This window comes from Lycium barbarum, chromosome 2 (genome assembly GCF_019175385.1).
Source record: "Lycium barbarum isolate Lr01 chromosome 2, ASM1917538v2, whole genome shotgun sequence".
Lineage (NCBI taxonomy): Eukaryota > Viridiplantae > Streptophyta > Magnoliopsida > Solanales > Solanaceae > Lycium > Lycium barbarum.
This window is the reverse complement of record NC_083338.1, coordinates 152,673,309-152,689,582: the sequence shown is the minus strand read 5'-3', so window position 1 is coordinate 152,689,582 and position 16,274 is coordinate 152,673,309. Positions and strand designations below refer to the sequence as shown.

Sequence of the window (16,274 nt, the reverse complement as noted above, 5' to 3'; positions counted from 1 at the left end):
GTGGTGGACAAAGTTAGCAATATGTGTGACGGCGGAAGGTATCAGACACTCAGTAAAATTAGTTGAGATGAGGGTAAGCTGAACCAAACAATATTAAAAAAATTAGCGATTTGAAATGCAAAACTCCCAATGTTAGGTGGTTAAACGACGACGGGATCAAAATAAGCCATTATTTCAGCCAATTCACTAAAATAATATATTCTTTTAAAAATTTACAGAAGTAGAATAAACGTATTCCGCAGTAACGTATTATGCATTATTTTATTCAAAAAATTCAACGGGCAAAAAAGTTAAAGGTTAACGGTGTTAAAGGGTAATTCGTTACTGTGAGTAACGTTTTATGGTTAATACGTTACTGTGAGTAACATTTTATGGTTAATTAATGGTTTCAATGTTCCACTGATTTGAGTTCTTTATTTTATCCTAGCTGATTTGTGTGCTTTATTTTATGGAGTATATATGATTCACTAAGGTCTCTTAGTCTACAACTTGATGGAAACCATTCTTAGCTGCCGTTTTGCTTTATACAATTTTAGTTCCCGCGAAGTGAATTGAGAGACCAATTTAGCTGTTGTTTTGCTTTTAGAAGATGGAGTATTTTTCGTTAAGCAATATATATGAAAGATGGTTGCTTCTTAATTTTCATATACGAAAAGGCTGTGATATATAAACATTAATTACTAGTAGTTATTGTTGTAAACTTAAGACATTGTATCTTTAATTTCTTTTGGGTCTTAACCATCTTGCACTTTATAATGTATAAGAAAATGTTGAAAGGGAGAATTAACTAACTTCTGCTCATATAATTTCCCACTGCTGGTGTTGTTTTGAAATTGAAAAACAACTACTTTATTTAGCTAATCAATACTTTTTTTATAAGGCTTACCAATATTTTTTAAGGCTAATCAGTATCTTTTTGTAAGGCTAATCGATATTTTTTTTTTAAGGGTAATCAATATTGTCGGTAAAGTTTTATAATTACATCAATTAGAAGGGTTCGTAATTTGAGGAATTCTTTGCAGGATTTAACTGCTCGTGCCTGGATTCCGTAGAAACGTTACTGTCAGTTACGTTTTAGCCTGAAGTTGTAACTCTGAGTTACGACTTTAAGATCAATCAATGTTAGATTTTGTATTCTTTAGAGTCGTTACTCACAGTAACATATTAATCATAAAACGTTACTCACAGTAACGAATTACCCTTTAACATCGTTAATCTTTAACTTTTTTGCCCGTTGAATTTTTTGAATAAAATAATGCATAATACGTTACTGCGGAATACGTTTATTCTACTTCTGTAAATTTTCGAAAGAATATATTATTTTGGTGAATTGGCTGAAATAATGGCTTATTTTGGTCAAAGAGTCGTGGTTAAACTCTATTTAGAGTTTACTTTCTATTTATTGACAGCAATTTTCTTACACAAATAGTTGTGAAAACTTAAATACAAGTACTAACTATCTACATTCACTGTATAAATGTGAATTTGGGAAGATGATATATAATCTAGGGTATGGATTTGGCCATTACCCCAAACATGTAACACTAATATTGCATCTGTCACAATTTATGTAATACAGTTAGAATTTTAAGAGTCAAATTTTTTTATTTGATCGTGAATTTAGACATAAAATTTTTAAATTTTTTGAAAAATAATTTATATATTTAGTTATTACATAAAAAGTGCTATATCTCACAATAATTAACAAATTAAAATAGTTAAAAGGACATACGAATACTAATATTTGTTGAATTAATTGTTAACAAAAATATTGGTACTTAGGAAATATCCAGGTGTCTAGTTAAACCACCTTGAAATTATCGACGGGAAAAATATAAAAAATTATAATATGACCCTCACTTCTCTGTGCTGTTTCAATTCAGTCTTCTCTACAATCGCAACTCTGAAGTTCAAACAATGGCAGCTCTTTCAAATTCATTGGTTTTATCCAAACCCACTAACCCTTCTCTATTTTTCTCCTCTGGTAAAATGCTTTATCACTTTTTATCTCATTTTTTTTTGTTGATGTTTTTATTGTCTTCATTTCTTGATCTGGTTGTATTGGGTTCTTTTTTCTGTACTCTTTTACTGATTTGCATTTTTATATGAGATTTTACGAGGTCTCTTGTGTACCCAAATTGATTGTTTTACGGTTCTGTTTTATTTTCGATATTTGTTGTTTTTCATTTCTCTCTGATTTGTGTCTGTTGAGCTACGTACTATACCCAAATTGAAGAACTGTTAGATGGATGTGTTTATTTTCTATATTTTGTTGTTTATTCTTTGTTGATCTGGTTGTCTTATTTAGTTTTGGTGCATTTGCTTACTGATTGTTTTGCTATGGATGCTGTTACTGTGTGTTTTCTAGCTCACAATTGTACCCAAATTGACGGACTGTTATGTGGGGGTGTTAATGTTGGATTTAGTTGCTCTTCCTCTGCATGGATTTAGAGCTTGAACGAGATTTCTTGAAATATATATCTTCCTTGTCTTGACAAATTTAGTCCCCGAGGAAAAATTAGTGATAAAGCAAGGTCAAGCTGATGCAATATTGAATATATCGACAACCCCTTATACTTGTCAGTGAATTTCATTTAGACACTCGAACTATGACATGTTCGAATTGAGCACTTGAATACATGACGGAGTGATCTTATTAAACACTTTTGGCTCATATTTAGGAAAAGTTTATGTGTGTCTTCTCAAGTGCCCGTCACGTAAATAAGTTAATCACATATAATATGCCTCCTCCTTTAATTACACACATTGATATAATTGGAACATGCCAAAGGTGTTACGGCTTATTGAGGCTAATGCTTATAGTTAAAGGAGGTGAGACATTTTACGTGGTTAACGCTTGAGAATACGCGCAAAAACTTTTCCAATATTTGAGTCAGAAGTGTCTAGTAGGAACACATTATCATGTGTTCAGGTGCTCAATTGAAACAATCTGTAGTTTGAATGTCTAAATGAAACTTACTGACAAGTTTAAGGGGTTGTCAATGTATTCAACCTTTTAAGTAAGTTGGTGTGCGACATGTGTTGCACTGCATCACTACTCCTTTGAGACAAGGCTGCGAACTTTAAATTTTGATTTAAAAAAAAAAAGGATGCAAACTTTAAATGTATTATTTCTGGCCCAGCGCAAAGGAAAACAGTTAAAAGGATCATGAGGTACCTAAAGTGTAACAACCCTCTGCGTGTATGTATATACTATATTCACGACACAAGGGCGCACCTTCTGACTAAACATTTCGAGCTCCCTATTGTACCCAGGTTGACGGACTCTTATACAGGGGGTGTTAATTATGGATAGTTTGTTGCCCTTCTTCTGCACGGGTTTAGGGCTTGAACGAGATTTCCTGAAATATGCATCTTCATTGTCTTGGAAAATATTAGTTGGTAAAGGGATGGTCAAGCTGAGGCAATATTTTAAGTGAGTTGGTGCAGAGTTCCAGTGCATCACTGCCCCAAGGGTGTGGACTTAGTGTAAATATATTCTTTCAAAAATAGTTTCATATAGTGTGTGTATACATAGTTTTATGTATAGATAAGATGAAAGGGTGCACCCATTGACAAAACCTTGATCCAACTACCCATTGTTGCTGAGATCATGAGCGCTAACATCTGAATAATGAGCCTTTTGGTTACAACTGCCACATCCATCTGTCCTTTTATAAGTTCGATAGGAAGAAGCCTGACTTCTAATATTTTTCTAAGTTCACATATTCATGCATGTATTAAGAAAGTTAGTGACAGTTTTCTGCAATTGGGTTATGTTCTGCTTGGCAATGACATAATTTCTCCTTTTTTATTGGTGTCACACATTTCTTGGGTCAATTTTGTATATCTTCTACCTGATTGTTCAAGTGATATTAAAGTTATTATTAGTTAATTTGGTGTACTTGTTCAATTTATCTTTTCTTTTTGATAATTGTTGTTCTTTAACAAACAACCTCCCGTTTATATTGCAGTTACTATTACTGTTAAAGGTTAAATAAGCTTTTCATTTGAATGTGAATAGCATGGAAATTATGCTTTATATACGCATATATACGAATGATATGCACAATTCCAGTACGTGGAGCTTTTGTACTTTCGTGGGAAGCATGATGCTAATATTTCTCACAATTATGCCCCCTGGGCTTTGGTCTAGTGGTAAGAGTGCAACACATGATGTGTTGGTTAGGCACACTTCACGGTTTCAAACCGTGTTGCAGATAAAAGCCTGGTACTTAAGGGAGAAGGGTAGAGGGGCTGGCCTGTATCCCCCGAGTTTCGAACCGTGCGCCATTGGCCTCGGGGATTTCTCGGTTTTAAAAAAATCATATATTTCTAACATTTATGATTGAGCCTATAAATAACATTAGCAGATCGTTTGTTGCATTGATGGTCCCCCGTCTTTCAGAACCCTATAGTTGACGAATTACAGTTAGTAGATTTCATAGGACTTTTGAAATTAATACCACTCTGTAGCTCTCTTTTTGGAGGTGGCCAGCATATCCCTTAATGCTGAGGAATACAATGTTACCAGTTTCAAAAAAAAAAAAAAAAAAAAAGAGGTGGTGCGGTGTAAAACCTCTGACTTTCTTACTGTGCTAGGTTCTTGCTTGAAGTCATTGGACCAAAATGTTAGTGCCACCAAGTTGTCCTTCGGTCCAAGTCACGGAGGAAAATCATATTCTTCTAAAAGATCATTAACCATTCAAGCGTCATACAGGTATTACCTTCTCGTATTCAATATGCAGCTTGTGCATGAACTCTCTGCTTTGAGTTGCTTTCAGCAAAACAAAACAGCAGAACCAAAATTGTCATATATAGGGGCAGGAACAACTTGGCTCTTGCCCCTGAGAAGCCACAAAGAAACTGTAGTTTTGTTTCTTCATATATTGGTGATCCCCATAAACCTAATGGAGACTGGAGAGAACATTATAGCGGTTATTTCTCCTTCTGAACTGGCAGTGATGGTGGACGGCCAAGCGGCAGCGGTGCTGGCATCTTTGTTGGTGGCTTTGTTTTGGGAGGAATAATTGTTGGCACACTTGGCTGTGTGTTTGCACCTCAGGTAAATATGGGATTGCATTGTTTGCTGCCTTTATTGTGCTAAACATACCGTTGAAAGTCACATCTTGATCTTATTGGTCATTCTATATATTTTCTTCTCTTTCTAAGTGTTTCACTTTAAAGGAGGAGCTAGCTGATTGCCATATAATTCTTCTTTACAGATCAGCAAGGCATTAGCTGGAGCTGATAAGAAGGACCTGATGAGAAAATTGCCCAAGTTTATATATGACGAAGACAAAGCATTAGAGGTAAGCTGGTGTCGTGACGTCTTTGATTATACAGCAGTAAAGGGGTATCGGATATAAGGAAGATGGATATCTTCGTGTCAACCATCTCTTCTGATTGAATGTAGTTCCCTTATGATTTTAGTCTCACTGGTTGATGTGATTCTGTTTTTTTGCTTTGATGTAGTATGAACTTGTGCCACAAATTACTTTTTTGAGATTCGAATTCTGAAGAATACAGTTAAACAGCAAGATTATGAAAAAAGCTGTTAGATCATCTCTACACAAGTGTAATGGCAGTGTCCCACATATTCACTTCATGGTCTATACTTGCACAGAGGATATACCAACCGCTCGGGGTAATAGTCTTTTTTTCCACTTCATCTGACTCATGCATACTGTTCTGTCTGCAGAAACAGCGCAAGAAGCTTGCTGAAAAGATTGACCAGCTGAATTCGGCGATTGATGACATTTCCACTCAGTTGAAGTCAGATGACACACCGAATGGAGGTGCTGTGAACTCGGATGATGTTGAAGCTATTGTATAAGAAACATTTCTATCTTCTTAATGTCAAGTCAGCTGAGGGCATTGAATATATCCTGGGAATATTCTTAGTTCAGTTTTGATGTTTTTGGTAATTGCTACAATATAATATCCAAAGTGAGGAACACCATGTGATTTTATATGCTGCTTCTGTTTTCTGATGAAAGTGGTGCAGCTTGAAGCTGTAGTATACATGCTTATAATCCTTATTCTCGTTGCTCGTATTTATTTTTTCATCTGTTTATAACTGGTTGATTCAAGCTCGGTACATTTATTAGGGTTAGCACGAAAAATGTGTTGTTTCATGGTATGGCATGTGAATCTTTAATATTGGAGTACACTAAAGTAGAAGCAAGACAAACCAGGGTTGGGGATACAAATTTGAGTAAAAAAATGCACAGCAAAGTTCAGGTTCTTTGTTCAGGTTTTTGTTATGGAATCAGGACCACTGGCATTTTGCATTGAACTATGACCAGTCATTGTTGCAGATCTGAAATACTAATGGTATATCAACATTGCCCATTAGCAGAAATATTTTCACTTCTTTGGTTTAAGAAAACAATTAAGACGCATTAGGGCAGTTGCAGATCTAAAATGAACTCCAAATTGTCACCTTTTTCTAATGAATAGACACTAACATTTTTTTCCTGGATAGTTGTTCATATTAGCCAGAAGAATTTATCCCTATTTAAAAGGACTGAAAAAGAATGCAATAATTATAACTAGCACCGTCCTCCTTTAGTTTCATTTCACGTGTTTCCATTACTTGTCTTCTTGCATTAATGTCCCCACATTAAACTATGTTTCTACAAGTATTTTTGCTGGTTAGATTACACCAATAGTGTAAAAATTCCTTAAGATCGTAAGTGTATATGAATTTAAATCCTTTTCACAAAAGATAACAAATTACGGCCAGGTCAGCATAAATATTCTCGAGGGCATGCATGGAATAAAAAGAAATGTGCCAAACAATCTGTGGTTGAGATTATGAAAATGGAAGATTACATGGGGACAGGGAACATGACCTTATCTTATATCAATCTCCATAGACCATCTTCACCACTCATTCTATTACCTTCAATGTCAACCATGACTTTATTTTAATTGTCTCGATTAAAGAAAAAATATTAATAATATGGTGGGAACAAACCATATTTCAAACCATATATAACAGAAGGAAGTAGTTCCTCAAGATCATTTAGTTGCAGCCATGGCTTCTCATGCAGCTTTGGCTTCTTCAAGAATTCCTACAAGCACAAGGCTTCCTTCCAAGAACTCCCACTCATTCCCCACACAATGTTTATCCAAGGTTTCTTTTCTTTCCTTTTTAGTGTGTGTTGATAGTACTAATCCGCTATGTTGCTCGGACTTTCCAAAAACGCTACTACACCCGTGTCGGATCCTCCAAAAATATAAGTACTACTTTTAAGGGATCCGACACGCACTCGTTGACATTATTGTAGAGTTCGAGGCTTCGAGCAACATAGCTAATATGTTAAAAAATTATGGTCTTTCTGAATTCTCATGCTTTGTCTGTGCAGAAGTTTGAAGTAGCTGAATTTTCTGGTCTTAGATCAAGTGGATGTGTGACATTTTCCCACAGAGAGTCTTCTTTCTTTGATGTTGTCTCCGCTCAACTCATTCCAAAGGTAACTCTTTGATCTCCCTACTTTCAGCCTTTCTTATAAAGAATACTAAGAGTAAGACAAGCTACAGCTTATCTATCGGAGGATTTATGCTATCGATCAATGTATTTAACATGTTGTAGCAGGTTACTAATAATAGTGATGTGGACGATTAGTTGTAGTTATCTCTTAAGTGATCTTAATTATAGTGTAATATTGTCAGTGTATGGAAATTAAACTCTTTGTAGGACGTTAGGAGTATTCTGGATATCTTATGGAGCTGATCTATTTTTCATGGTATGATATACTAGACCACAGGATCAGCCCCTATTAAGGGAGAAACTGTTGCTAAATTGAAGGTTGCTATCAACGGTTTTGGACGAATTGGTAGGAATTTCCTCCGATGCTGGCATGGCCGCAAAGATTCACCACTCGATGTTGTGGTTGTCAATGACAGTGGTGGTGTCAAGAATGTGAGTTAAAAAAATTCTACGTTTCGTTCTTGAAATGTAATTACAGCTAAACTTGATTAGTAAAAGTTGCTAATTTTGCTGCAATATGGATGCTGCAGGCATCTCACTTGCTAAAGTACGATTCAATGCTGGGAACATTCAAAGCTGATGTTAAAATAGTGGATAATGAAACCATTAGTGTTGATGGAAAGAACATCAAAGTTGTTTCTAGCAGGGATCCCCTCAAGCTTCCTTGGGCTGAACTTGGCATTGACATTGTTATTGAGGTAAACTTCTCCTCAGTTTGCTGAATACATAATTAAGAAAATAAAAGTGTGTTCTCTCATAACAGTTTAAGTTCTTAGATGAGTTGGTCATGCACTTCAACACAATTCTCATCACAAAACTAGATCGCTTACAAGTTCACTTTTATGGTAAAATCCTTAAACTTCATATTTTCATCTCTAACTTAAGAAACAAAAAAGAAAAAGAAGGAACAAAGACAACTCTTATTTGTTAGTGGTGTGATAACTGATATCAATGTTCATTGAAGAAGTAATTTTATTCTGTTTAGCTTCAAATACTGGTACTAATTGCTAGCTTTAGAAATTTAGGCAAGCAAAACCATGATTAAGTGATTTGCTTGATAAGATTGAAACAACAGGTTTTGAGGTAGTCAAGTTGCGGTCTTTTGTTGAAATATACTCTGATCATTGAGGTTATTCAAGCATTTACAACTTGATGACTTCTGAGAAATGGTTCCGAGCTGATTATATTGTTTGAATCATAGGGAACCGGTGTGTTCGTTGATGGTCCTGGTGCTGGGAAGCACATCCAAGCTGGTGCCAAGAAAGTTATTATCACTGCACCAGCAAAAGGCGCTGATATCCCTACCTATGTTGTCGGGGTGAACGAACAAGACTACTCACACGAGGTTGCCAACATCATAAGGTCAGTGTTTTCCGTCAATTATGTATATTCATCGGTTGAAAAGTTGGTCATCCGCAAGTATATAATCTTTGCACAGTTCATATTTTTCCAAACTTAAAAGTTAATTTCTTTGCAATTGCAGCAATGCCTCTTGCACCACTAACTGCTTGGCTCCATTTGTAAAGGTCATGGATGAAGAACTTGGTAAGCAGCAAATTCTATTGCAATAGCACTACATGGACTATTGTTGAAATCATTGACACAAATTTCATTGTTCTGTTTACTATTCACATTACAGGTATTGTAAAGGGTACAATGACAACAACTCACTCTTACACCGGAGATCAGGTAATCATACACATATAGTCAGAGTCAGACCTCTCTATAATAGCATCGTCTTTCCCAATATTTTTTGACTGCTACAGTGAATGTTGTTATAGAAAACGTATAACATAACATAACATGAAATATCAGCTTCATAGAAAACATGGTTGTTATAGTGAAATGTTGTTATAGAGGATGGTTGTTATAGAGACTCTGGCTGTATATGGTGGCTTCATGTCAATAGAAAATGAGCTTGCTTTCTATGGATGGTAAACATTTGTAACTCCGCGCTAAAAGGATTGATTATGTTGTTATGCAGAGGCTTCTTGATGCTTCACATCGTGACTTAAGGAGAGCGAGAGCAGCAGCATTGAACATTGTCCCAACTAGCACTGGTGCAGCCAAGGCTGTGTCTTTAGTGCTACCTCAGCTTAAGGGAAAGCTCAACGGCATAGCTCTCCGGGTCCCAACACCTAATGTCTCAGTTGTTGACCTTGTTGTCAACGTCGCGAAAAAAGGAATTACAGCTGAGGATGTGAATGCAGCTTTTAGAAAGGCTGCTGATGGTCCATTGAAAGGCATATTAGCTGTGTGTGATGAACCTCTTGTTTCCGTTGACTTCCGATGCTCTGACGTTTCATCCACCATCGACTCGTCCTTGACCATGGTTATGGGAGACGATATGGTCAAGGTCGTGGCTTGGTATGACAACGAGTGGGGATATAGGTAAAGTTCAGTAATAATATGTGAAATATATAACAAAAATCTTGTAAAACTTTTATGGTGATCATATTTTTTTGTGATTTTTGCAGCCAAAGAGTGGTGGACTTGGCTCATCTAGTAGCAAACCAATGGCCAGGTGTTGCAGTACCAGGAAGTGGAGATCCATTGGATGAGTTCTGTGACAAAAATCCTTCTGATGAGGAGTGCAAAGTCTATGAATAGACGTTTTTGTTATGTTTAATTCCTCTTTTGCGATGGATGATATAGAAGAACAATAGTTTTGTTATCTACATACTTAATGTGTAAAACTGAGTGGGAAGTCCCATTAGTTTAAGCCAATAATGTCACAGTATTATGAATTCTTTCTATATCCATTTAATGGAGACTGAATAAATGATATGCAATTTAACCAGGCATATTTTTTAATGTGATTTTGGTTTCTCTGCTTCTTCGAAATGAATAACTCTATAGTTTATTTCTTTATATTGGATTTGTAAAAGCTCGTTATTTTCAGGACGTCTTAAGAAAATTAAATCTAAAATACAGTTGTTTGTTGTAGTGGTTGCAATTCGTAAATCTCATATGATCAAAGAAAATGTAAAGTCGATGACAAGTTCATTGACATTGTGTGAAACGAAAGAGACATTGCCAATTCACTTTGTTATACGGAATTTTACCTATTAAAGACGCGAATATAAAATTACCCTTTCTTTTTAAAAAAAAAAAATGGAAAAACAAATTACAAGCAATACTTTGAATAAACTCGATTGAAACTACGAAATGATTGTCGATCTATTCTATATGGCTATTAAGGTGAATTTGTACTTATAGAGTTTTCCTTTAACCAAATTATTGGCAGTGGGGGTGAATTCTAGCAACCTTAAATTATTGGGAAAGTTAAGTGCAATTCACCAAACGTAAATTATTGGGGGAGTTAAGTGCAATACATTTAAAAAAGTGTAAAAGAGATGCAATCAATTCCAACATTGAGTCATTCTATCAAATTTGACTATTCCACAATTCACATGAAATTCATTTCTATCACAATCAAATTACTTATACGTTTATAACATGTGAATTTCTTCGTAACCTTTAATTATTAACACAATGCAAATGGTAACTAACTAATTACTATTACATGCTAAAATCAACTAATCTATATTATATTAAAAGTACGAAGGGCCTTAGAAATATTGATTGAACTTTTTGCTCTTCATTAAAAAACTCTACAATAGATAAAATGGTCATTTACCATTTTCCTCATATTATTATTTGATATACTACATTAAATAAACACTTATAGTATATAAATAAACACTTATAATATATTTTCGGCAAAAGAAAAAATAAGTCACATTAGGATTCCTTTACCGAAATTGTCGTAGATCACTGCAAAGGAAAGAGATCACGTAGGATTCTGCAATTAATATAACTTTAGCTTTTAGAATTCCTTTACCAATTCAGTTTCTTACTTTAATTTTCTAGAATTGTAACACCAAAATTATTTAGAATTCCAATTCAATTAAGACTTCTCTGTAAACTTACTATTTTAATTCGGCAATGCTTTGTTATATCGTTAAAATTCTAACCATAAATATTAGACTATCAAAGTTAGTCTAGAACTCTTTTTTACCTGACAAGTATATGAATAATACTTCTAATATGGTAATACCAAATAAATATGGATTTTCTCTATTGCCGTTCTTCTTTACACCCTTTTCTTCTCTTTAGACTAATATTCAGCTTCAGTAGAGTTTAATAACCTTTTTCACGAGATATATGCTTTTAGTTTTTTTCCCCCATATAGCTTTTTTATTTCGCTTGTTGGAATCGTATTTTAAAGTAAATCAAATCCATTAATAATGAATGATGCAATTAATAATGGATGACGCACTGATTATTACTTCGTAGAAGAGAATTAGTCAAATTCGTTAATAATTAATGATGTATTACTTTTAATCTGTAGTAAAGTTGCAATTTTATTTTCAAATGGATTTCTGGATCAAATTGTATGCAATCATATATTGATTTAATATTATTCTGGGGTTATTGCTGATTCTTTTAGTTTGAAGTAGAATTTTTATTTCATGTTTGTTGTTAACTTGCAGAACAACCCTTTATTAGAGATGGATTATTCCGTTTAATGGAGTTTCGCAAGCACTTTGCATTGGAGCACTAAGGTAATATAATGGCATAATCACATCTTGGGTGCCAAATAAACTTACATCACAAATTTTGATTAGCTTCTTTGATTTACTGTATTTATTTTTATCTTGGTGCTCTTCTAACTCATTCATGCAACTCAGTTTATAATATTTCAATATTTTGATTTCTAGCTTCAAAAAACAGATATATATAGACAGATTCAAGATTTAAAATTTAATATGTTCACTCTAAAAAGTCTTTAGTATAAAATTATGAATCTTGATTTAATAATTATTGATGTTTTTGGTGATTTTACATATTTATTTAATTTCATGTCGAAAATACTAAGTTCAGTTGAAAATCCAGCCCAAAATCTACATCCGCCTCTACATATATGCTACTTGAAGTTCAATTGTTACATTGATTATGATTAAGATGATTGCAGGGAGGACACCCTTGATCTTCAAAAACCAACAGTTAATTATCCGGGTAAGTTTTTACTTTTTTGTATTTAGTAATATTTGTACGTTCTATTTGATATCTTCTTTCTTTCTCCGTAATCATTGGCATTGCCATACAAAAATTGAGCTTAAAATGATTTATAAAAGTATTGTTTGAATAGCGCAAAATTACCTAATATTTAGGAACTCATACAAAGAATATAAATCACCTAAACTTTTTTAAGTGAAAATATTTGCTTATTTGAACTATTAGATAAAAGCAATCATTTTATATATTTTTAATACTTAAGACTTCAAAATCAACAAACATATTGATTATTATATTCTTCCTTATTTGAATTATGTAAGAAGTTCTAATATTTAGAAATTTAAAATCAATCAAGATTTTATCACAAAATATTTTATTTGAACTATTCACACGCATATTTAATTAAAATTATATTATAATTTCGTCAAAGTTTTATGTACTTTCATTCTTATTAGTCAGGGATCCTATTTTGTTAGGAAGTAGGGTTTTGGGCAGTGGATTACTTCGGTCTATGTGTTATCTGCTAAATATTTTCATCTTTTAAATTTTTTACTACGGTTGCATTGCTCAAGTCCGCTTTGGATCTACCAGTTGAAACATTAACTCAATTTAATAATGAAGCATGAGGGTTGAGTTCAAGTTGGTGTATAAAAGCTTTGATAAATTGATTAAAATGGAGTTGATATTTGTAGTTCAATTATTTGGACAGAATTTTGAACGCAATCATGCCAGTATTAATACATTGAATCTTATCAAACATCCCAACTTGCATGTTATGATTTATATAAGTTAAAAACTTATATATTCACATCTTTTGTTATTTTTGGACTTAAATTATGTAATGATTGATATTGGTACAACCATCAAGAACGGAAACTTGCATATTGTAAATCTTTAAGAATATAAATACATGCCTTAATTTTATTTTTTTTAAAACACGAAACTTTACATGAAATAAATGTTGTAGCACGTGAAAATCACATTGTAAAACTTTTGAGCACTTTAAACTCCTTTTAGATTTATGAGGCTTTTGACTTTACCCAATTTGTATCATTTTTCCTTTTTATTAATTTCCCTAGAATTGACGATGGTGTATTCTTTCTTTCTTTTATTTAGATCGTGTTTGGGTGGAGGAATAGTTTGAGAGTAACTCCTACACAGTTAAACGTCATCAACAATGTGAATAAATGAGGGTGCAAATGTTGATCAAAAGTCTTGCAAGAGTTTCTAAAGAAGGCATCTGAATTATGTGGGGCACGATTTATTCCTTCAATATTGAGCTACCTAAACAAAATTAACATTGATCTTTTTGAGGAACTTAAATTTTTTCCTTTCATATTTATTATATAACTCAAATATATTATTTAAAAATATTTACGTTATTTTTTGAAGTTTTGTACTTAATTGTATGAGGTACGCATACAATTTATTTTTTATATACATTCATTATTAATTGCCACGATACCCACATGCAAAGTATATACACTCGAGGCAAATAATGTGCCTCTATTTAATTGGCAAATACACTCAGAGTAATTATGATAATTATTTTGGTATTAATTATGACAAGTTTGATGTTTTCTAGATCAATTCATCAAGGCAAATTCTCTTGAATCCTCATCAAACCATCAAGGTATGTGACTTCAACCTACCTCCAAAATTTATTTTCTATTTTCATAGTTTAATCTTTCTGGAAAGAATTGTATTTGTCCAATTTTATGCATCAAAGTTTATCTGATAATTCAATATTATTTAAACAAATAAATGATTTAAACTTTTATTATTAGAGACTATAAGTAATTTTTTTTTAAAGAATTTGCATCATCAAAAATTGTTGATTGATTGAATCAGGATTGCTAACCAAAATTCCATTACTAAAACTAAATCATTATATTAGTTTTACTTAATATTTTTGGAAAGTATCAATTTGTGTTGATCAATATATTTGAAAATTAATTTTTAGTATTTAGTAAGCATGTTTATTATGTTCGGCCAATTTTTTTTCAATAAGTGGTTTTGAATATAAAATTACAACTAAAACATGCATCAAAGCTTATTTTATACTTTAGTATTATTTAAACAAATAAATAATGAATTATTAATTTTAAAGACTATAAGTAAATTGTTTTAGACATAACACTTCTTAAAATACTGGATTCATTAATCAATATTAATAATGTTAAACCAAGGCAGATATTCAAAATTTGGTTTAATCAATTATATATTTTATGCAAGATGATTTTACGATCTATACTACTGTACTATAGAAGTGAGAATTAAGCCCCATATCAAAATATTGAAATAGTTCTTTAATGTTGATGAACCAATAAACCGCTTTAAAAAAATTATTTCATAAATACTAATGTGTGTAGTAGACATAGGAGTCCTTTCATTTTGCATGTATATACAAAAAATTTCACCCACTTTCTATTTCTTTTAGATGGAAAAGTCCTTCTATTCTTGTGATATTTTATAAATTTCACTCCTGCTTACATATTTATTTATATTTCATGTCGAAAATACTGAGTTATCCAAACCCAAAATCTACATCCGCTTCTATATATATGTTACTTGATGTCTGCTTCCAACACCAAATACTTGTCATTTACAAGGTCATGGAAGTCTTATGGTGGATGAATAAATTAAAGATTGTGAAACATTTGAAGATTCAGCGAGCCAAGAAAAGGTAGAGCGCAAGAGCTAGGAATTTATGATCTATGAGAGTAATTTTCAGTACCGCAAAACTACAAGGAATCTTGGCAAGTATTTTGAGTTTGGGTTTAAGATTTGTTGTATTTTGTTATTACTATTTTTCAAAATAAGTAAAATTCATCGCTAAATTTATTTAACGACGGATCAGTAACGATTGTTTTTTAAACAAATATTTAGCGATGGATTAACGACGAAGTTCGTAACTATGTCCAATTATTCAATTGGTCACGTGCAAAGCCATTATTATTTTTGGTTCAGTCACATAATGACCTTTGTATTAAAAGAATATTTATATATCTTAATAATCTCTCCAAAATCCAATAAGCAAATTAAATTTGCTTGTGATCCACAACTCACAAGTTAAAATTTTGAATTGACCTTTGATCCTAAATTCAAGCAGGAGTGGTTTGCGGGTTATACAATTTTCAGTTTGAAAAAATGCATTACGATCACGAAGACCCTTAGCGAAATGTCGTTCGCCTTTGTTGCCCTTTAATAAAATCACACTGGACAAAACTGTAAATAATAATTTTAATTATTTTTCAAATATTTAGGACTTCAAAACCAACTAAACTTAATAATTTTTCTAATATTTAGCCTTTCTTTTAGGCGTACGACTTCTGAGTTTTATACAAAATCTAACCGCTGTGTTTCTTTCCTAAAAAACCGATTAATTTACCTTCCTATTGACAATTTTGTGGTCAATTCCTTTTGGCTAAGCAACAATCTTCATAAATCATAGAAAATTAATAACATTACGAAATTCAAAATTGAAACTAAACAACATATTCAAGAAAGACAAATAGTTGCCATAAAATTATTCATATAATGAGGTACACGCGTTGTTCACGCGCAAAACGTGTACATTAAAACTAGTATTACAAAAAATCTTTACACCGTTAATATACTTCTCCGTCTCAAAATAAGTGTCACTTTGCAAAAAAATAAGTGTCATCTTAGAAATCTAAGACAAAAATTGACAGGTGTTTCCAACTATGCCCTTAGCATTAAAAAACTAATCCTCTTTAATTAATTCTTAAGG

General features: G+C 32.7%; 1 protein-coding gene and 1 pseudogene across 1 annotated transcript; both read left to right on the top strand.

The window, feature by feature from the left end:
• The first annotated feature begins 1,827 nt into the window (after positions 1-1,827).
• Positions 1,828-10,317, top strand: LOC132628238 (uncharacterized). The gene is made up of 13 exons (XM_060344003.1): positions 1,828-1,984; positions 4,603-4,720; positions 4,963-5,065; positions 5,226-5,312; positions 5,702-7,141; positions 7,374-7,481; positions 7,769-7,930; positions 8,029-8,196; positions 8,700-8,860; positions 8,982-9,043; positions 9,138-9,187; positions 9,483-9,889; positions 9,976-10,317. Exons 1-5 carry the CDS (start codon positions 1,918-1,920, stop codon positions 5,834-5,836), a joined length of 510 nt encoding a protein of 169 aa, XP_060199986.1. The 5' UTR covers positions 1,828-1,917; the 3' UTR covers positions 5,837-7,141; positions 7,374-7,481; positions 7,769-7,930; positions 8,029-8,196; positions 8,700-8,860; positions 8,982-9,043; positions 9,138-9,187; positions 9,483-9,889; positions 9,976-10,317.
• LOC132628236 (glyceraldehyde-3-phosphate dehydrogenase B, chloroplastic-like) lies at positions 6,953-10,317 on the top strand (annotated as a pseudogene).
• Positions 10,318-16,274: the final 5,957 nt, after the last annotated feature.